The sequence below is a fragment of the Prionailurus viverrinus genome, chromosome A1 (assembly GCF_022837055.1).
Source record: "Prionailurus viverrinus isolate Anna chromosome A1, UM_Priviv_1.0, whole genome shotgun sequence".
Classification (NCBI taxonomy): domain Eukaryota; kingdom Metazoa; phylum Chordata; class Mammalia; order Carnivora; family Felidae; genus Prionailurus; species Prionailurus viverrinus.
Genome location: NC_062561.1, coordinates 123,228,013 through 123,251,536, shown reverse-complemented (window position 1 = coordinate 123,251,536; position 23,524 = coordinate 123,228,013). Strand labels below are relative to the sequence as shown.

The 23,524-nt window shown below is 38.2% G+C and overlaps 1 protein-coding gene across 1 annotated transcript in view; it reads right to left on the bottom strand.

The window, feature by feature from the left end:
- The window catches only part of STK32A (serine/threonine kinase 32A), a 95,848-nt gene that overhangs the window by 57,823 nt on the left and 14,501 nt on the right, over positions 1-23,524 (bottom strand). Inside the window, exon 3 of the mRNA XM_047864374.1 lies at positions 6,863-7,036. Within this exon, the coding sequence (XP_047720330.1) occupies positions 6,863-7,036 (174 nt within the window). The remainder of the gene's footprint in view (positions 1-6,862; positions 7,037-23,524) is intronic.

Here is a 23,524-nt window from a genome sequence, read left to right as displayed (position 1 = left end):
AATGAGTGTGTGGTAGAGAGCAAAGAAACAATGAGATCACACATTGAAGAGCATCCTACCAGGGCTAAGAGGAAAATCATCCTAGACCCTTAGGTGTGAAGGGACCATTCCTGATCATTTAGTCAAATCTCCCCACATCTTCCTTGACAAGGAAGTTTGGGGCTATGTTTAAGGTTATAGAAGAAATTGGTGTCAGAATCTGGTGCAGTACAACTTCTTTAGAGGAAGTAGGGTGGACAGGCTTTATTGTGATTCCCATGATCCCCACTTCCTGGTGTTTACGTCTTGTATCATCCCCAGCCCCTGAGTGTGGGCTGGTTGTATGGCTTGCTTCTAACCAACGTTATGTAGCAAAGATGATGAGATGTCAGTCCTGTGATTGTGTTCTATTATGTAATGGTCATTCAGTGTTATATGCCCTGCCTTTCTAGCAGACTCACTCTAGAGTTTTGCTCTCCTCACTGAATTTGAAGAAACAAGCTACCATGAGTCCTGCAGCCACAAGGAAATGAATTCTGCCAACATCCTGACTGAATTGGAAGTTGACCCTTCTTTTATTCCTACTTCAATATATCTGTAATCAGAGATGAAATGTTTGCAACTCTTTGCCCTTTTGTAGCTATCTATACAAATTGCCTAATTAGAGTTTTATTGCATTCCTATAGGATTCAGAAAGTAGGGAATATATATATAGAACTTGATTAGACTGGGTGGGATAATTTTTACAAAGAGGAAAAAACAATCAAATATTCCCTCACAAATGGTATTTTGATCCAAGATGACTTACTCTTGAATTTTCCTGTACAATTCACTTTATTAGTGTGGATGTGTATTTGAGTTGTCTTTAACATCTGACCAGGGAGTGAACACAAATTTGTCTTTGGACCCTAATAATTACTCTCCATCACATTATTCGTTGGAGAGACTGTGGCAATCAACAAATCAAATGGTACTATCTTCATAGGAAGGAATGTAATGAGTTTTATTTTCCATGGTTTCTTTTTTTTTTTATTTTATTTTATTTAAAAAAAATTTTTTTTTCAACGCTTATTTATTTTTGGGACAGAGAGAGACAGAGCATGAACGGGGGAGGGGCAGAGAGAGAGGGAGACACAGAATCGGAAACAGGCTCCAGGCTCTGAGCCATCAGCCCAGGGCCCGACGCGGGGCTCGAACTCCCGGACCGCGAGATCGTGACCTGGCTGAAGTCGGACGCTTAACCGACTGCGCCACCCAGGCGCCCCTCCATGGTTTCTTAATAAAAGCAAATAATCACTGTGTCTACATTTTAAAATCTTCATTCACTGATTTAATGTAAGTTAGGGAGAATACTGAACTAGAAATTGGCCATATTTGGAAACTAATGCTGATTTTCAAGCTATCCTCATGGAAAATGTTTGACTTCTTGCTAATAAGAAAATTATCTAATTACACAATTCAAAATTAATGGTTATTGTGCAATAGGTGTCTTTCGCAACAACTGCAGAAAAGAAAGTTTCTAAAATTGAGGACAAGTAGCTAAGTATTATACATACTTAGGAAACTACAAAAAATTAATGTGTGTGGATTTAAAAAAATCCACAAAATACAACAAAACCCCTTTATGTCTCTCTGGGAATTTATGAAAGAAACAGGATTAATGGTATTAAAAAAAAATAAACTAGACATTGCTGGCAGTAAAGTCAACATGAAGAAAAAATTAAAAACAGAGACCATGCTATGTAAATCAGGGAGATAAGAGTGCTTTTATTCAGCACAGTACAGTTCCACTTATGTGGACTGGACTCTTCTTTCTGCTTTGGTCATTAAAATCCCTTTAAAATCCTCTGAACTCTCAAAAAATATTGTTTTGAGGGCGCCCCAGTGGCTAGGTTGGTTGAGCATCCAGCTTCAGCTCAGGTCATAACCTTGTGGTTTGTGAGTTTGAGCCCCGGGTGGGGCTCTCAGCTGTCAATGCAGAGCCTGCTTCAGATCCTCTGTCCCCCTCTCTCTGCCCCTCCCCCTCTCATGCACTCATGCTCTGTCTCTCTCTTTCTCTCTCTCTCAAAAATAAATGTTTATTTAAACAAACAAACATTGTTTTGTAACCCAAAACATCATCTCGTCTGAAGTACTTCAGTCTTTCTCACACATTTTAGCTTCTAGTTGTATGCTGTTCTCTCGTCATTTGGTTCCCTGTGTCCCATCTTGGCCCATGCAGCCAGAGTGTAGACTTAAAGGCAGCGGCCATGCCTCACCTTGTACCATGCTCTCCTCAGAGCCACAATCATGCTTACCATCAGCAGTATGGAGAATGGTTAAGACCTCTGCATTTCCTTCAATAATGCCTACCTACACTTGCCAGCCATATGACTTTGGGCAAGTTACTTCGTCTGTCTTCCTAAACCACAGTCTCCTTGGCTGTAAAATGGGGACAATGACATCCTCAGCCTCCTGGTTGTGAGCAGATGAAGGAAAATAATTCACAACATGTGTTCTGCAGACCACCTGGTCCCCAGGAACCCCTAAGTAGATGGCAGCCCACTGCTACTCTTCCACACGTAGTTGCTGACTGCTGTAGATAATTCTAATCATCTACCATGTCCAGAAACAAAATGATGGTTCCAGTCTGAAATTAGGAAGTCACATATTTTATATATGCGGATGGGGTTTCCTTGTCTTAGGAATCTACTGAATTTCATTGATATTGTTTCCTTCATCCACACTGTAATAACTCGGAATTCAGGATGGGTCTTACAAACAATTTTCTAAGTAGCCGAAAGATGTTTTGCCTTGTGATCTTAGATTCCATCAAATCCAGTGTAAATTTTATGGATTCTTTTAAAGGAAGATTTTAAAAAGAGAATTGAAGTGCTCACAAGCCTTCTCTTCTTCTATGTTGCTTTCACGCTTTTAACTCTGCCCCATGAGCCCTTGCCTCAGAGTGCCATCATTATGATCCTTTTAACGCCTTAGACAAAGGAACACTGTTTCTCGGTCTTTCGTTGTTACAGACAAATGTTTTTCAAGCCACTTGACAACATTTCAACTTGATATTTGGTACTCTGGAGGCAGAACGCCACGGTTAGTAGAGCACTCTCATAATTAACATGTTTATTTGGTCACTACTGTCTTGAAAAGCCTTAATGATGTTGATGTATGTCCTAATTTTTTCCCAGAACATTTATGGATTTTGCCTGTTGCTCAAGCATAATTATTAATAATGACTCCTTTTATTCTCAGGAGTACCCTGGTTTGGATGACAAATGATGTGGATACCCCATGTGATGACTAAGGTAGGTCTGAAATTTTTGGCTTTAATACCTTGTATTTTAATTTTGTCTTTGTTATTCACAAACCTGGCTTTTAGTCAATCATTTGTATGGTCTTGGCAGTGTTCATTCCCTTCTATTTTTGCTGCATGCTGGTTATACAATGAAAAGCAAAACACACATGGCCTAGTTCATGAAGTTTACAGTGTAGTAGAGCCGCAGATATTCATTAATTATACATAAAAAAAATGTCACAGCTCCTCAGGAGAGGTACAAAATGCTACGGGTACCTATAAAATATAACACACGGGAGGTGGGGTGGAGCCTTACAGGCAATGGAAATACACCTGGATTATTTTCTGCCCCTAAGAGGATGTCATTTTAATATAGTGCTCACAATGTCACTGTGTTTGCCTTGCATTCGTTTACCATGGTGAGGGGACACTTCAGTACTAAGAGGCTCTTCTCAGGACAGGCATGAAGGAATAATTGTGTGTGTGTGTGTGTGTGTGTGTGTGTGTGTGTGTGTGTGTGTAAAGGGCAAAAGGCAGAAAGTTAATTCTTGGTTTCTATTTAAGTAGTAAAATGATGATGGGAGCAATAAAGAGCAATGGAGAGAAGTGAAAAATAGCAATGTTTGGGATTACATATAATTTTGACATTTCTGGTTTGTTTTCTCCTGGATTTCTTTTGGAACACTTTTTTAAGCATAGGGAAAAAATGCTCCAAGAATCTTGACTTGTGATGACAGAAAATGAAGCCCAGAGAAAGAAGGCACAGAACCCAGATTCAAACAGGGGAAGAAAAAAGTTAAAAGGTGCTCATAGCCATGCTGGCTCCCATAGTACCTGTCTCCTTCCTGAGATCTAGAATGTCAGCACCCCAAACAGATTGTGAGTTAGAAATTCTGGGTCTGCTCACCCAGTTCTGAATGAGCATAAATCCTCTGTGAGGGACACTTTAGACTACAAATATGAAAAATTTCTCCTCCGAAAGAACTGAGGGACCAGAAAGTCAGTATGGGAGAAAGTCTGCTTATGAACAGGGTTCCCAGTTACTGACAAAACACCAGGTGTCTTCATTTACTTCCAAGATCCTACATGATTAACTGGCCTGCTTTGTGTTTATCTGTTGCCTGAAGAGCCCATTTCCAGCACAAATAGGTCCTCAGAAAGACAGGAAATTAAACAATGGCTGTCTAAGTATACAGGGCCAAAGCCCCCCCCCCCCCAGACTGTTCCATAGTGCCTGCATAGAGAATGTATAAATTACGATGATACATCTTAATCCCCAGGCTCTGCACTAATCCAGATCAATTTTAGATAAACGTCAACTTAGTGGTTGGCAAATATTTTATCTAGCCAAAGTTTTGCTAAATTGTAAAGACATAATCCTACTTAAAAACTTAGCAAATTCACCAGAGATTAGAAGTAAGACAGTGGTGGTAACGTGTTGATTTTTCACTTAATGATGTGTACTTAACACATGTGTGTATTAATGTGTGTCTGATGTGTGTACACATCACATATGTAATTAATGCAAGTTGGTAGAGCAGACAGAGCTCTGACTTAGGGTTCAGAGACCAAGGTTTAAATCCTGGCAGTGCCATTTGTCACTGGTGTGTCCTTGGCAAATCTTTGAGCCACAGTTTTCTCATCTGTATAGTGGAGATACTGTGATGAAGTTTGGTATCTTCCCTGAGTTCTCAGAATTTAATAAGATAATACATGACAGTACTCAGTAATGCCTGGCATATAGTAAGTCATCTATAAATTGAAGTTGCATTGATTGTGTTTAGGTTCAAAATTCTCATAAATAATGGATGATATAATTGTGGGTTTATTGCTGGGTTTTCCATTCAGTTCCAGTGATCTTTGTGTCTATTTTTATGCCAGTACCATACTGTTTTGATTATTACAGCTTTCTATTCTAACTTGAAGTCTGGAATTGTGTTAGTTCAACTTTTGTTTTTCTTTTTTCAAGGTTGCTTTGGTTATTCAGGGTCTCTCGCCTATTTGGTTCCATACAAATTTTAGGACTGTTTGTTGTAGCTCTGTGAAAAATGCTGTTGGTATTTTGATAGGGATTGCACTTAATGTATAGATTGCTTTGGGTAGCATAGACATTTTAACAATATTTGTTCTTCCAACCCATGAGCGTGGAATGTCTTTCCGTTTCTTTGTGTAATCTTCAATCTCTTTCATCAATGTTTTATCGTTTTCAGAGTACAGGTCTTTCACCTCTTTGATTAAGCTTATTCCTAGATATTTTATTGTCCTGTTGTATTGTTTTTGTTTGTATTTGTAAATGGGATTATTTTCTTAATCTCACTTTCTCCTTCTTCATTATTGGTGTATAAAATGCAACAGATTTCTGTACATTGATTTTGTATCCTGCGACTTGACTGAATTAATTTATCAGTTCTATTAGTTTTTTTGGTAGAGTAATTAGGGTTTTATATATATAGTATCATGTCATCTTCAAATAGTGAAAGTTTTACTTCTTCCTTACCAATTTGGATTCCTTTTATTTCTTTTTGTTGTCTGATTACTGTGGCTAGGACTTCTAGTACTGTGAAATGGATGGAGGTAGAGAGTATAATGCTAAGTGAAGTAAGTCAGTCAGTGAAAGACAAATACCATATGATCTCTCTTGTATGTGGAATTTAAGAAACAAAACAACAAACAAAGGGGAAAAAAGGGAGGGAGAGAGAGAGAGAGAGAGAGAGGGACAGACAGACAGACCAAGAGACAGACCCTTAACTATAGAGAACAAACTGACGGTTATCTGAGGGGAAGTGTGTGTGTGTGGGGGGGGATGGGTGAAACAGGTAAAGGGGATTAAGGAGTGCACTTACGATGATGAACATGGAGTAATGTATGGAAGCCTTGAATCACTATACTGTATACCTGAAGCTAATATAACACTCTATATTAACTATCTAAGAATTAAAATTAAAAACTTAATAAAAAATTCTCATATATAAACCAGATGAAAACTTAATATCTCCACATCATGGTTTTCTCATATTGAATGTGGTCCAACTGCTCTGATCACTTATCACAAGTTATTATAGAGATCAAGTAAGATACTATATAAGAAATCATCATGAAAACTACCAATGTCTTTACATCACTAAATTCTATTCCTGAGACCAATATTACACTCTTTGTTAACTAAGTAGAATTCAAATAAAAACTTGAAACAAATAAACCAAGCTACCAATATCTTTACAAATATAAAGCATTACCCTTTTCTGTCCATTGTCTGTCTGAGTTTATAGCAACTTGTGTTATTTGCTTGTTTTCACTTAGCACAGATTCCCCAAATGAAGGAGATACATCCCTATATGTCACCTTTTGTCTAATGGCAATATTCATTGATTCTGGTATTATTGTTTACTAACTGTGACCTTGAGTGAATTAAGCTCAATGTGCTCATTTTTTTTTAACCTTCAAAATGGGGACAATAAACCTACCTCAAGGGACTGTTACAGGAGTTCAGTGAGGGTTACCTGTCATGTTCAACAAGGACTTTGTTGACGCACCAGGTTGTGCATTCTCTCCTGCACATTCAGTACATTCAAGGCTGTCCCCTTGGACCCAACTGACCTGTGGATGATGCGCTGGCTCTGCAGGTAGTCCAGGGCCATGGCCAGCTCACAGATGAAGAGCTTCACGGTGTCTTCCTGGAAGCGGACATTCTGCTGCAGGTGATAACGCAGGTCCCCGCCCAGCAGGAGGTCCACTACCATGAACATGTCCTCCTCATCTTGGAAGGAGTACCTGGAATAGAATTAGAAATGCAAGTGTATCGAATACATTTACACGCTAAAGAGGCCCAGAGGCAAATCACACCTCATAGGTCAGAACAGAGTGTTCTTGACCGAAGAGTTCAAGCTCTGGGAGCAGATGGTCTATCGCTAGCTCTGTGACCCTGGACCTTCAGTTTCCACAATGTAAAAAGGGGAATAATAACAATATCTACCACATTGATCATAGTAAGGAACAAATATAACATTTAATGTCTCCTGCCTGACATATAGTAAGCACTCAGTAACTATTAGCTTACAAAGCTATAAAGCCCAGGAAGTAAAGAAAACTCCACTCATCCACTTACCAGTAACAATCAGATCCTAACCACACTATTGCAGTAGGTCCATAAAATATGAATTACAAGGCGTCCTGGAACCATTCTCATTCCCATTTTTCCACACGATCAACTTCATTACCCAGCAACATAATAACAAATCATGTACCACATTAATGATAAGAAAAAGATATAAAAGGGCAATAAAAAAGTAAATGCATGGTACAAGGAAGTAATTCACTCAGTCTTTGGGATGGGGAGGTAAGGGAAAGCTTCTCAGCAGAAGTAAGACCTGAGTCACATTTTGAAGGATGGTGACAGTAATAACCACAAAATAAAGCCAGTGCCACTGATGTCTCCATTAAGTCACTTCCCTGGGGCAGGTGCTGAAGCCTTCTACAAGTGGTACCCCCAAAATGCTTCTACAAGTGGCACCCCCAAAATGGTCCCCAAAATGTTGGTCCTAAGCTCCTATTTTACAGATGAGGAAATCAAGGCCCAGTAATTTGCACAATGTCAAACACCTAATAATACCTGGTAGAGGTGAAGAGTTCTCCGGGTACAAAAGTAAAATTTGACAGAGAAAAATAGCCCATATTAAGCACAGGCATGGGAAGGAAATAGTGTGAGTGGGGAAAAGAAAATAGTTTGGGTTTGCTTTAACAGCAGGTATGATGGGGCAGCTTGAGCCTAGAGAGGAACACACCGGGCAGATCCCATGACAGGTGCCTGTAAATGAGGCTGTAGGCGTCAGGATGACATTGAAGAGTTTTAAGCAGGACATAGAATCAGGCATGGACTTCACACTTGAAAGAGCATGGGGTGGGGAGTTCGAAAGAGGAAATGAGACACAGGAGAGGGGAACCGGCCTCTGCTGTTTGCAAAGAGCCTCTTGTAAAAATGCGTTCCTGCTGCTATGATTTGTTTAGTTTCCTTCAAAGCACAGACATGGTTTCTAGGCACAATAAAGCTCTCTGTATCAGCACTGTTTTGACATGTTTCTTTTGACATAATGTCACTGAGATCACATTTCCAAGTTTTATTTGAATCAAAGAAGTGCCTGCTAGCAGTGCCCAGGGATGCGGACTAATTCCTAGTGACAAATTCTTTGCTTAGGAAAGAAATGTAGAATATCAATCACTTGAAGAACCGTACTTAGTATTTTTTATTCTTCATAACATAATGATCATTGTGCTAAAGAAGGAGGGAACGTGCAAGGAAAAGAAACAAGAGAAACTCAGTGAAGCATTAATCTGAGGCAGTAACAATTCTAATGGAGACTAAAAGTCCCTCATGCTTACTGGTCCAATGAACAAAATTTTGTTTACCACCAAAGACTGATTCACAAGGAAGATGACAGAAATTAAGCCCTTGGGGAGGGAGTTTAGACAGAAACACAGGAAGTGCTTTGTAAAAATCTGACAACGAATACTTTTTCATATTGTCTTTTGGAAATGATATTGTTTACCTCAGTGTCATGACTTGCTGGTCATCCCTGCTGTAGGTTTAATGAGCACCAGAAAAGATGCCTGGATCCCTGCCATCTGGTTCACACTGCTTCCCACTATACTACTACACATTGTATTTGTTGTGTTTTATAGGTCTTCCAGTAAGTAACGATGTGCTAATTAACATCTAATCGTGCCTGGGACCTGTTGCACCTTGGGCTGCTCTCAGTTAATGAAACAGAAATGATGATCCCTCATGGGATATGAGCAAGTCTGTTGGGTTAGGAGGCAAGTGGGGTAGGGGTGGTAAGATGGGTGAGGCCTGGGTATCAAAAAAAGGAGAAGAGAGCACTAGCCATAAACATAACTAGATGCCAAGGGAAACAGCCTATATGGACAGGCTAGCACACAGGTCAGCTGTTGACTGTTCGGCTCCCCATGGGAGGCAGGTGGAGGTGAGAAACCGAGCGACATACCTAAGGACTCCTCTCCCATCACTCCGCTTAACTCTAAGTAGGGGCGATGATATTATTAAATTCGCCCTGATGAACAAACTGCTTTTACGGAGACTTGAGTTATTTTTATTTCAAGAACAGACTGATAAAGGTGCCAGGCATGGCGAGTTAGCAACAGTGTTCTACTGTGCAAGGGATTATTAATCAAAGAAAGAAGAAGCCCAGGCAAGAGGCAACATGCTTCCTTTGTCCAGTATGAATATAAATTTATTTAATCATGGGGTCAGTTTGGCTGTTAAAAATCATCTTTCTCGGGGCGCCTGGGTGGCTCAGTCGGTTAAGCCTCCGACTTCGGCTCAGGTCATGATCTCACAGTTCGTGAGTTCAAGCCCCGTGTCGGACTCTGTGCTGACAGCTCAGAGCCTGGAGCCTGCTTCGGATTCTGTGTCTCCTTCCCTCTCTGCCTCTCTCCCACTTGCGCGTGCGCGCGCGTGCTCTCTCTCTCTCTCAAGAATAAAAATGTTAAAAAAATTTTTTTAAAAATCATGTTTCTCCTGCAGCATATGAGATCTGAAGCCCTTCAGACAGATCTTAAAAACTCTCAGAGAAAGGGAAGATAAGTATTTGATTTTCCAGAACCATATCCAGGAAAATAGGTGGGCATGATACAGTGGTGATAACTAGAATATGCAAGTTCATATCGTAGTCTGGTATTTATTAATAAAAGAGTGAGAGCTTTCTTATGCCTTGCCCATTTATCAGAGACTCGCTGTTGCATTTTTATGACTTTCATTTCTTAGCCGACAGCTCCAAAATTATTAAGTCTGGTCCCAATGAATGTGAAATGCATTGCAGGGCACTCACTGGAATAAGTGCAGGGCACTACACTGGAATATGTAGCAGAAGGCTACCACCTAGTCAGCCCTGTTCCATCATGTTTGACCCAGACAACTACAATAGCTCTTCCTAGGTCTCTCTGTACAACCTTGGACCTCCCCAATCCATTCTCTACACCCTAGTTCTATTTTTATGTCATGAGTCTTGCATCATCCCACCTCATAAAGCCCTTTCACCTCTTTCCATGGTCTCTAGGATCCTGCATGGTCTGTCTCGGTTTACTTTTTCAGACTTCTCTTTAGATCTTTCTCTTCCATTCCTCCCCTACTAGTTCATTCTCTCTTCAGCCTTAGAAGACTGTGATGTTGTGTGGCTCGCGCCTATCTTCATGATGTTGTCAGTGGCCTGGTTCTTTTCTCTTCATCTTTCACCCTCAGCCCAAGTGACACTTCTTGCAGAGACATTTCTGACACTCCATATTAAATCAGGTCCTCCTGTTATATACAATACCATATTCTTGTTCACAGAATTTAGCATAATTTGAAAATATTTTCTTGTATGCTTTTGAATTGAATGTCTTCATTCCCACAATGCCATCAGGATGCAGTCCTGCTTTTACCCATCCTTGACTCCTTAGTACCTGGACACTGCCTGAAATGTACCCTCTATAAATAGTTGTAGAGAAAAATAACAAGTTAATAAATGAACTGAAGAAAGGAAGGAGATAAGGTTAAAACACAAGTTTTGGGTGTGTCTGATATACATTCCCTAGGTTCTATTTTTAGAAATTAGCATGGTTACCAATTAAGTTCAAAGAAGTCACTCATATGCCTAAAGGTGTCTCATGGAAGCCATCTTGAGGTAAACTGGAATCTGAGCATTGGAAGAGATCTAAAATATTTCCAATGCAGTGTTTTTCAAATTGTGGCTTATAACCCATTAATGGGTTGTGAAATCAGTTCTGTGGGTTCTAACAAGCACTTTTTTTGAAGAAATAAAGTAGACTGTAAAGCATAGGAAAAAAATGTTGTTAACATGGACGACTAAACATTGTCTATGAAACTTTTGTTTTTGTGAATATAATGTGCGTCTCTGTGGGTATATCTACTGGGTTGTAATGAAAAATATATTTCTTTCTAGGGGTTGCAGTCAAAAAAGTTTGAAAAATGTGACCCTAGGAAACACTGCTGCTTAAGGCCAAATCCCTATTCAGACTCTACCTGAGCAAGGGTCAGTTCTGCTAGCATTATCTAGAAAAGCAAGGGAAGTGAATTCCTGACATTAGTTATCACTTCTAAAAGTTCTCAGGTTTTGGAGAAAAAAAGATAGCGATTTATTCATCAAAGGAAGAATTAATTAAAAAAACAAAGAATACAGTTAGAAAATATGTGTCATTATGGTTGGGCTTAAATATCACATGTGAATTTGGAGCAAATCTGTTAAACGAAACAAACTCAGAGAAGGTATCTGCACATTGGTAGTAATTTTACGTACCATGTGGCAAAGAGTATATTAGATATGATATTTGTAAAGTAATCAGCATAAAACATGGCACATAACATAGTAGTAAAGAACATGGCCCTGGGGCCAGACTGCTTGTGTCCAAATCCCAGGTCTTCCTCTTAATGTCTTTATAACTGGAACAAGTTAGGAAAGCCTTCACCATCCCCATGTATAATGGTACATACCTCATAGGGATATCGGGAAGATTAAGCGAGTTAATATATATTAAGTACTTAAAACAGTGCCTGGAAGATAGCTTGTAATGGGTAACTGTTAGCTCTTATTTTATTTACCTTTCTCTTTCCATCCATGAATATCAAATATAGCTCTGGTATGAAGCAGATTAATTTTATGCAGCTGTTTCCTCTTATTTTATAAGAGGCAATTATATGAAGACATTTACTGCCAATGGTCTAAGCAACATGGTTCCTGTTAACTGAACTTTTACTATGTGTCTGATACCATGTTAGGTACTTTGTGTGTTAATACATTTAATTGTTACTACAAACATATGAGGTAAATAGTATCATTTCCCCATTTTTATTGATCCTAAGGAGTCACATTTAATCCTCAAAAAAAAAAAAATAGCAAACCAAATCCATCAACATACTAAAAAAATTCTACACCATGGCCAAATGAGATTAACACCTGGAAATCAATTAATATAATACAACATATTAATAAAATAAAGGACAAAGCATATGATGATCCCAATAAATACAGGAAAAGCATTTCACAAGATACAACACTGATTCATGATAAAAAATTTTAATGAACTTGAAATAAAAGAGAGCTTCCTTAATCTGATATAGGGCATCTGTGATAAAACCTACAGTGACCATGATACTTATTGGGAAAGACTGAATGCTTTACCTCTAGCAACAGAGGGAAAGCAAAATCATCTGCTGTCACTTCTATTTAGTGTAGTACTGGAAATTCTAGCCAGTGTAACTAGCTAAAAGAAAATAATAATAATAATAATAATAATAATAATAATAATAAATCAGTAAAAGACATCCATATCAGAAAGGAGGAAACAAAACTACTTTTAATCACATACAACATGATTCTGCATAGAAAATCATAAGGAAACCATGAAAAACTATTAGAAAAAATAAAATATGTAAGGTTGCAGAATACTAGATTGATATGCAAAAATCAATTATATTTTTCTAAATAAGCAATAAACAGTATGAAAATGAAATTAAGTACAACTGCATTCACAAAAGTTTCAAAAACAATAAAATGCTTTGGAATAAATTTAGGAAATTTTGTACAAGACTTTGCTTAGGAAAATTAAAGAGTTCTAAATAACTAAATACTCCATGTTCATGGATTGAAAGACTCAAATATTGCTAAGATTTCAGTTATGCCCAAATTGATCTATAGAATCAAGGCAATTCCTATCAAATTGCCACAAGCTTTTTCTTTTTGCATAAATTGACAAGCAGTTCCTAAAATTTACAAGGAATGGCAAAATATCTAGGATAGCCAAGATAATTTTGAAGAGGAAAAATCCAGAAGACTTTACCTTTCCAATTTCTAAATGTCCTATAAAGCTATACTTGTTAAGACAGTGTGGTACTGCTGTAGGATAGACATATAGGTCAATGGAACAGAATTATGAGTCGAGAGATAAAGTTTCATAGTCCATTGATTTTTGGCAAAAGTACTGGGAAAGGAGAGTTGGTTTAACAAATGGTGCTGGGACATTAAAAAATTAAATAAATCCATCCATTAAAAAATTGATGAATTAGACATTACCACAGTTCAAAACTTTTGCACTTCAAAAGACACCATTAAGAAAATGAAAAGGCAAGCAACAGAGTAGGAGGAAAGATCTGCAAAATATATAACCAATAAAGAATTATATCCAGAATTTACAAAGGACTATTACAACTCAATAATAAGACAAGCCAATCAAAAAATGGGAAGAGACATGAACAGATATTTCACTAAGGAAAATACACATGAAAAGATGGTCAAAATCATTAGGAAGTAGAAAAATGGAAATTAAAATCACAAATGTCATGCCTATCTGAATGGCTACAATAAATAAGAGATGATAAGAAATGTTGGTTTAGGATGCAGAGAAAAGGGAACCCTCATATACCTCTGGTGAAATGTAAATGGTGCAATCACTTTGGAAGGCAGTTTGTGAGTCTCTCAAAAAGTTAAACATAGTACTACCATTTCACCTAGCAGCAATTCTACTCCAAGATATCTAAGCAAGAAAAGTAAAACATATTTCCATGAAAAGACCTGTACACAAATATTTGTTGCAGCCTTATTTGGAATTGCCAAGAACTAGAGAAAAGCTAACTACTCATTAACTGGTGAATGGACAGACAAAATGAGGCATATTCATCCAGCGGAATAGATTTCCGCACTAATGAGGAATGAGCCACTAGCACATTCTATAACACGGGTGAGCCTCATGAACATAATGCTTTGTGAAAAGGAGCCTGGCACAAGAGATTACTTATTTGTAATGTCACTTACATGAAATTGCCAGAATGGGCCAATGTATAGATACTGAGAACAGATTAGTAACTGCCTGGGGCTCAGGGTGGGGCATGGGATTAACTCTAAATGGGTACAAGCAATCCTACTGGGAGGATGAAAAGATTTAGAAATCAATTTATAGCAATTATTGTACTACTCCCTAAAATTGATAAAGATCACTGAATGGTTCCCTTGAAATGAGTGAATTTTATGACATGTAAAATATACCTCAATAAAATTGTTACTTTTAAAAAGGACAGCGAGTACAGGAAAAAAGGATGATGGTGTAGAGAAGTTATATATTTGTTCAAGAATCACACGTTAGGAAATTGTGGAGGCAGGATTGCATCCAAATCCACACAATTAACACACATACTGTGTGAACAAGAGCCAGTGAAGTTCACGAAACAAAAAGCAACCAAAGCTTACCATAAAATCCTGCCAGGGAATAGAATAATTATTTAAATGCCTTGAGGCGCCTGGGTGGCTCAGTCGGTTAAGCATCCAACTTCGGCTCAGGTCACGAGCTCTTGGTTTGTGAGTTCGAGACCCACATTGGGGCTATCTGTGCTGACAGCTTGGAGCCTGGAACCTGCTTCCGATTCTGTATCTCCCTCTCTCTCTGTCCCTCCCCTGCTCATGGTCAGTCTCTCTCTGTCTCTTAATAGTAAATAAACGTTAAAAAAAATGTAAATGCCCTTCGAGTCAACTTCCAGAATTCAATTTGTATGCCTCTTGGGTAGTCTCATTCCACTGGTGGGACGTTTGTGATCATTGGCCAGGCATCTCCATAGAAGAGTTTTTAAGAACCAATGTTGTCCTGTGCACCCAAATGATAGAACAATTAATCTGTGTTTTTTTAGACTCTGAAGGGAGTACTCACAGCAGGCTTTTCACAGTTTGGGAAGAGCATTAGCTTTTGTGAGAAGAGCTCCATCAGGAATGGGTCAAGTGGAGGTTAGGGTACACTGTCCCAGTCGTTAAGTATGGATCAGAATTTTAAAATGTGTCTTTGGAGCAATGGCCCATCCTATTTCTCCTCTTGTGGCTCTGTAGCAATTTTCCTAAGTGTATCTAGTGTGAAATTCAGGAAAAAAAATAAAACCAAACAGTATTATTTCACCTCATTCATTTGCCATGACAACACAGAAAGCCCAAAGTGTACACAAGCCTGATTTCAGTAGTTGACAGAAACCATACCCAGTTGTTGCTGTGTGTGTGTGTGTGTGTGTGTGTGTGTGTGTGTGTGTGTATGTGTGCAACTGAAATGCCACAGCATGGATGACAGGCCGGGGTCAAGAAAGATTAATGGTTTGGATAACACTGGAACCAACTCGAGACAACAATGTAAATTCTCTCTGCTATAGATTTAGAGGAAGTGAATTTACAATCCAAATAAGTACAGACAACTTTTAGTCATTAAAGTATCAGAGTGAGAACACTTCCATCAAGGTTTGAGGAGAATAATGGTGGGCAAGGACAGGAAAAATGGATGCTCTCTTATGCTCTGATGGAGGCCAATTTGGTGGAAGCTCCTGTGAAGACATCTTAGAAACATCTCTTCAAAACCAAAATGAAAAAAAAAACAAAAAAATCCCACATGGTTTTTGACCCTGTACTTTCATTGCCAGGAACTTTCACTGTGGATACACTTGAAAAATCATAACACGATTTACTTACAGGAACACTCATTACAGCATATAAAATAAAAAACAATTTGCATGCCTGTCAGTAGGGAAGCAAGTGAATAAATCACGGTAAACTCATACTACAGATGGCGCAACAATTTAAAAAATGAGGCAGATCTATATATTCTGATCTGAAAAGATTTCTAAGATGTATTATGGCGACAAAGTGGGGAAAAGAGCAATGTTATACTACCATATGCATTATAGGGCAGATGCTTAGTGAACAGAAAAAGGATATATTTAAAAAAGGATCGACACAACCACAAAAGGAAAATAAAGATATTATACACATATGCTGGTATATGCAACTTCAGAAAAACCTAGCAGTAGGGGAAGAAGATTTGAAATTCATTTATAAAGTGATTTTTCTCTGGCTCATAAGTAGTCTTCTAAAGTTCTTCAAGGAAAAACCCACACCTTCCACATCTTCATCAAAACATCCATAAATGACCTCATCCACTCTTTATATGTTGTGTGTACAGTGTATCCAGGTTAAACACTCATGTATCTTAAATTTATAAACATGGGTAATTGGGAGTTTATGTAGATCTTTTAGGCAGTAGTTAGAATGAATCTGAGGGAACTACCTTCAAATAGCTATAATAAATACTCATGGAAACTTCCTTTTTAGTCCCAAGAAACTTCTATGTACATCTCAGGAGACATAAAGACTCTGGGTTCAGGTTCATCTCCCCTCTACCTCAGAATTTCTTGACTTCTTCTTGCCAAACATAAACGTTACCCCTCTGTGTTCCCCTCTCTGGACTTCTGCAGCAGTCTGCCATTTCTTTATAGAACACTCCAGAAACCTAAGTATAAATGGTTTCATTGTGTTATACTGTATTCTAACCATCAATATATTTTTTGGCCTGAATTTGTTATTTGGCTGAATAATTTGAAGAATTTGTGTTCTGCTCATCTCAGCTTCCATCAGCGACCTCTGGAATACAACTTGGTACAGAAGGAGCACTTGTTTAGTTAGCGGCCATTTTACAAATATTTATTACATCTTTACTTACACAAAGTGCTGAGAGTAAAGAACGAAACCAAGGAACATGGTTTCCCTCTCCTTAAAGCTAATGATCTATAAGAGATAAATAATATTTGCACAACAAATATGTAGTCATAAAATGTGGTAGAGGCCATGAAAGAAAAGTGCAGGATACTAGGATAGATACTGACAGAGGACGTACTTTTGATTGATGGGCAGGGGGCGGGTGGGGTGTCAGGATAGCCTCAGACAATGTAACACACGTATTTGTCTGCTTGGAATCATAGATGACAGTCTCAAATAAAATGAGCAAAAATCAGCAAAAATCTACAATTTATACAATGAAAAACATGGTGGATGATTTTTAAAAATCACACCCAACAGCTTGCAGATTATTTTCCTGATATTCTGGTATACTCGTGAATGTTCCTCAAGCCCTGACCTTTCTCTGGATAGAGCTTTGAATGCTACTTTGTGATCTGTCAGCTCATTTGTACTAGCTCTGGAGATGTTATTTATGAAGTTTCCCTAGGGAAATTTTGGCTATTATTATTTTCTAGAGAATCTCTTGAGACAGTTACCTCAGAGAATGACATAGCCAGTAAACAGGCAAAGGGGAATAACACCATTTGCTACTTATGTAAAAAGAAAGGCCAAGACACAAGTTCAGATGATAATGAGGAACAATTAAATCAGACTCTTACCTATAGAATTTATCAGGGATCCAAAGGGAAAAAAAATGATGCAAATTAAAACTTTTTGTGCTTCATGCAACCGATTTCATAGACAGTCAAGTGGGATGAGTTTGGGTCATCGATGGGATCACAAATGGCCACTTGTGATTCAGAGAGTGGCTGCAGAGGTCCTAACTGTGCTGAGAGGTCTAGGATGTGCTGAGTCACACATTCTGACTGGCTGTTTCCCAGAGGGGATGAAGTGGAGAGATGAAAAGTTCATCTGGCACAAGTTATTGTCTCTGCCTGTCTAGCCAGAAAAGCAATGTCTCCTCACTGACCAGGTTCCCTTGCCTCATAACTGCAGGGCAAGAGGAGGGCTTCTCGGCACTGCCACCCAACATGGAAATTCTTATTTGTGCCCTTCATGCCCTCCTTCTAGCCTCTCCATTTTCTTAAAGTTTATTTATTTGAGAGAGAGTGAGTGGGGGAAGGGCAGAGAGAGGGGGAGAGATTCAATCCCAAGCAGGCTCCGCACCACCAGCCAAAAGCCCAATGCGAGGCTTGAACTCATGAACCACAAGATCATGACCTGAACTGAAACTAAGAGTTGGATGCTTAACCGACTAAGCCACCCAGGCTCCCCCAGCCTCTCCATTTTTACTACTGCCCACTTGCCTTCACCTGACTAGTGTTTATAGTCTAACCAGACCAACTGCATCTTCAGAAATGTTTGGATCTTTCTGCCTCTACCTTCATCTCATGGGGCTTTTCTATCCATCTCTATTCTGATATCCAGCGGCTGGAACTCTACCAGAGAAGCAGGGAGGGGCATTATGTTGTTTTTTTTTTCTCAAACTGGAGAATATTCAGTTATAATGGGTGATTTTGTTCCACATCACCCATACCATTTATCAGGTTAAATGGCTCTTTAAATTTTTTAAATTGGTTTTAGAGCGCTAGAAGTTGTGATGAATATATAAATAATATTCTAATAAAATATTCTATATAAATTATATAATCTAATATTCTAATAAATATAACAAATATTCCATTAAAATATATTCTTATAAAATATAAGTTAACACTGGAGGTCTTAGAGAATTTGGGGGGTGGGATTTGGAGCCCAGATTTACCATCACTTTCTAGTTTTTTGTTTTGGGCAAGAAATCAAGAAATCTACTTCCAAAAATATACTTTTCACTTTATCAAACTTTGGTCTAGTGAGGATACTGCCTTCAATTAAACTCCAATCTTGATTAAATATACCTGTATTAAAACAGCAGCAAGGGGCAACTGGGTGGCTCAGTCAGTTAAGCAACCAACTCATGATTTCGGCTCAGGTCATGATCTCCTGGTTCATGGGTTCGAGCCCCATGTTGGGCTCTGTGCTGTCAGTGTGGGATCCTCTATTTCCCTCTGCCCTCTCTCTACTCATGTTCTTTCTCTCAAAATAAATAAATACACTTTTGAAGACATAAAAGAAATGAAAAGAGCAGGGGGTCCAGAGGTTCTCGGGCCACATGGGGAAAAGTGGTTCCACTGCTGGAAGGACATTTGGTAGAGACTGTTGAAGCCACATGGTCCCAGCAGACCCCGGAAGGCAGCCACACTCGCTGGTGCTGGGGCAAGATTGTTAAGGGTGAAGCCTGGTGTCAGATGTGTGTTGTGATTTTCCATAATCCCTGAAATGCTGCTGCTACACTGTCTCACGATCTTGTTTTGGGGCAACCTGGCACCTAGCTGCAGTCTCGGGGCACCGGCAACAGCAGGGTCCAGCGGGTGTTCCTGGGTGCAGCCAACATTCGGCCATTGCTCAGTGAGGCCCTTCCACAGAGGGGCAGAACCAGTCAAAGCTGCAGTCCTTCGGAAGTAAGGGGCTGGGTAAAAAGCGACAGCTGAGACAAAACTTGGGAGAGAGGTACTGCCTGGGGCCTGGGCACAGAGAGTGGAAAAGCGGGGAGGGGATGAGAGTTGAAGATGGAGGACCAGTGCGCGATTGCTGATCCTGGAGAACAGACTGGGTAGCTGGGTGGCACCATTTTCACCGCTCACTTGCATGTGCACGTACTAGCACCACAACAATCCACCCCAGTAGGCTAGCAGCGCCATCTATGGGACAGCAGAGCTGTTACACCGAGCCCCACCCAACTGGGCCAACTTTGCTCTTCAAGAACACCATCTCACCGCCGGCTTAATTTATGGACTATAAAGAGCTACATGGACTGACCTCTAGGGGAAAATGAAGCAATTTCAGTCCTACTTCAATCTGTTAGCAGGTTCATCTATTCAACTTTTCTTTTTTCTTTTTTTTTCTCTTTATCCTTTTTCTCTTTTACAATTCTTTTCTTTTTCTTGAATACAGAAAGAGAAAAGACTCACTTTTATTTTCAATTTTTATTAAAAATATCTGTCTTTAATTTTTATTACTATATTTTTTACATTTTTGTAACTTTTTTTCAAATTCTACTTTACTTCCATCATTGTATTTTAATCTACTTCAGTATACTCACCTTTTCAAATTTTCACAGTTTCTTTTTTTCTTTATTTTTCTTTTTTTCTCTTTCATTTCTTTTTCTTCAATGCAGAAAGAGAAAAACTTCATTTTTACTTTCAATTTCTTTTAAAAATATTTTTATTTAATTTTTATTACTATATTTTTTGCTTTTATGTAATTTTTTTTCAAATTCTATCTTACTCTCATTTTATTTCAGTCTACTACAGTGTATTCACTTTTTCAAATTTTCCAATGATTTCTTTTTTCTTTTTTTCTCTTTTTCATTTCTTTTCTTTTTTCTTAAATACATAAAATGAAAAAATTCATACTTCTTTTTAATTTTTATTAAAAATATTTTTTGTTAATTTTTTTCTACTATATTCTCTACTTTTGTGTATATTTTTTCAAATTCTATTTTACCCACATCATCTCATTTTAGTCTACTTTAGTGTATTCATTTTTTCAAATTCTCAAACGATTTCCTTTTTTTTTCCCCTCCCCCTTTTATTTTTGTTTCTCTAATCTGTCAAACCACTTTCAACACCCAGATGAAAACACACCTAGGATCTAGCATCATCTCTTCAATTTTTGTGTGTGTGTGTTTTAATTTTTAATTTTAATATTTTTATTTTTATTTTTTTAATTTCAATTTTTCTACCTCATTAATTCCTTTTCTGCCTTCAAAATGACAAAATGAAGGAATTCACCCCAAAAGAAAGAGCACAAAGAAACGACAGCCAGGGATTTAACCAACACAAATGCAAGCAAGATGTCTGAACCAGAATTTAGAATCACGATAATAAGAATAGTAGCTGAAGTCAAAAATAGATTAGAATCCCTTTCTGCAGAGATAAAAGAAGTAAAAAATAGCCAGAATGAAATTAAAAATGCTATAACTGAGCTGCAATCACGGATGGATGCAGCGGTGGCAAGGATGGATGAGGCAGAACAGAGAATCAGCGATATAGAGGACAAACTTGTAGAGAATAAGGAATCAGAAGAAAATAGGGAGATTAAGGCAAAAGAGCATGATTTTGGAATTAGAGAAATCAGTGACTCATTAAAAAGGAACAACATTAGAATCATAAGGGTCCCAGAGGAGGAAGAGAGAGAAACAGGGGTAGAAGGGTTATGTGAGCAAATCATACCAGAAAACTTTCCTAACCTGGGGAAAGACACAGACCTCAAAATCCAGGAAGCACAGAGGACTCCCATTAGATTCAACAAAACCCGACCATCAACAAGGCATATCATAGTCAAATTCACAAAATACTCAGGCAAGGAGAGAATCATGAAAGCAGCAAGGGAAAAAAGTCCCTAACCTACGAGGGAAGACAGATCAGGTTTGCAGCAGACCTATCTACAGAAACTTGGCAGGCCAGAAAGGAGTGGCAGGATATATTCAGTGTGCTGAATCAGAAAAATATGCAGCCAAGAATTCTTTATCCAGCAAGGCTGTCATTCAAAATAGAAGGAGAGATAAAAAGTTTCCAAGACAAACAAAAATTAAAAGAGTTTGTGACCACTAAACCAGCCCTGCAAGAAATTTTAAGGGGAACTCTCTGAGGGGAGAAAAGATGAAAAAATATATATATAAATAAATAGGCACCAAAAGCAACAAAAGATTAGAAAGGACCAGAGAACACCACCAGAAACTCCAACTCTACAAGCATCATAATGGCAATAAATTCATATCTTTCAGTACTCACTCTAAATGTTAATGGACTCAATGCTCCAATCAAAAGACATAGGGTAACAGAATGGATAAGAAAACAAGATCCATCTATATGCTGTTTACAAGAGACCCACTTTAGACCTAAAGACACCTACAGATTGAAAATAAGGGCATCGAGAACCATCTATCATGCTAATGGTCAACAAAAGAAAGCCGGAGTAGCCATACTTGTATCAGACAATCTAGACTTTAAAACAAAGACTGTATCAAGAGATGCAGAAGGGCATTATATCACAATCAAGGAGTCTATAGACCAAGAATACCTAACAATTGTAAACATTTATGCGCCAAAAGTAGAAGTACCCAAATATATAAATCAATCACAAACATAAAGAAACTCATCGATAGTAATACCATAATAGTAGACTTCAACACCCCACTCACAGCAATGGACAGATCATGTAAGCAAAAAATCAACAAGGAAACAATGGCTTTGAATGACACATTGGACCAGATGGACTTAGCAGATATATTCAGAACATTTCATCCTAAAGCAGCAGAATATACATTCTTCTCCAGTGCACATGGAATGTTCTCCAGAATAGATCATATACTGGGACACAAATCAACCCTAAGTAAGTACAAAAATATTGAGATCATACCATGCATATTTTCAGACCACAATGCTATGAAACTTGAAATCAACCACAAGAAAAAATTTGGAAAGGTAACAAATACTTGGAGACTGAAGAACATCCTACCAAAGAATGAATGGGCTAACCAAGCAGTTAAAGAGAAAATTAAAAAGTATATGGAAGTTAATGAAAATGATAGCAACCACAACCCAAAACCTCTGGGACACAGCAAAGGCGGTCATAAGAGAAAAGTATATAGCAATCCAGGACTTCCTAAAGAAGGAAGAAAGATCTCAGATACACAACCTAACCTTATGCCTTAAGGAGCTGGAAAAAGAACAGGAAATAAAACCCAAAACCAGCACAAGACAGGAAATAACAAATATTAGAGCAGAAATTAATGCTATTGAAACCAAAAAAAAATACAGTAGAACAGATCAATGAAACCAGAAGCTGGTTCTTTGAAAGAATTAACAAAACTGATAAACCACTAGCCAGTTTGATCAAGAAGAAAAAGGAAAGGACCCAAATAAGTAAAATCAAGAATGAAAGAGGAGAGATCACAACCAACACAACAGAAATAAAAACAATAATAAGAGAATATTATGAGCAATTATATGCCAATAAAATGGGCAATCTAGAAGAAATGGACAAATTCCTAGAAACATATACACTACCAAAACTGAAACAAGAAGAAATAGAAAATTTGAACAGAACCAAAACCAGTAAGGAAATCGAATTAGTAATCAAAAATCTGCCAAAAAAACCAAGAGTCCAGGACCAGATGGCTTTCCAGGGGAATTCTACCAAACATTTAAAGAAGAGTTAATACCTATTCTCTCAAAACTGTTCCAAAAAATAGAAATGGAAGGAAAACTTCCAAATCTTTCTATGAAGCCAGCATTACCTTGATTCCAAAACCAGACAGAGACCCCACTAAAAAGGAGAACTATAGACCAATTTCCCTGATGAACATGGATGCAAAAATCCTCAACAAGATATTAGCCAACCGGATTCAACAATACATTAAAAAAATTATTCGCCACGACCAAGCAGGATTTATACCTGGGATACAGGGCTGGTTCATTATCTGCAAAACAATTCACGTGATTCATGACACCAATACAAGAAAGGACAAGAACCATATGGTCCTCTCGATAGATGCAGAGAAAGCGTTTGACAAAATACAGCACGCCTTCTTGATAAAAACCCTCAAGAAAGTAGATATAGAAGGATCATACCTCGAGATCATAAAAGCCATATATGAATGACCCAA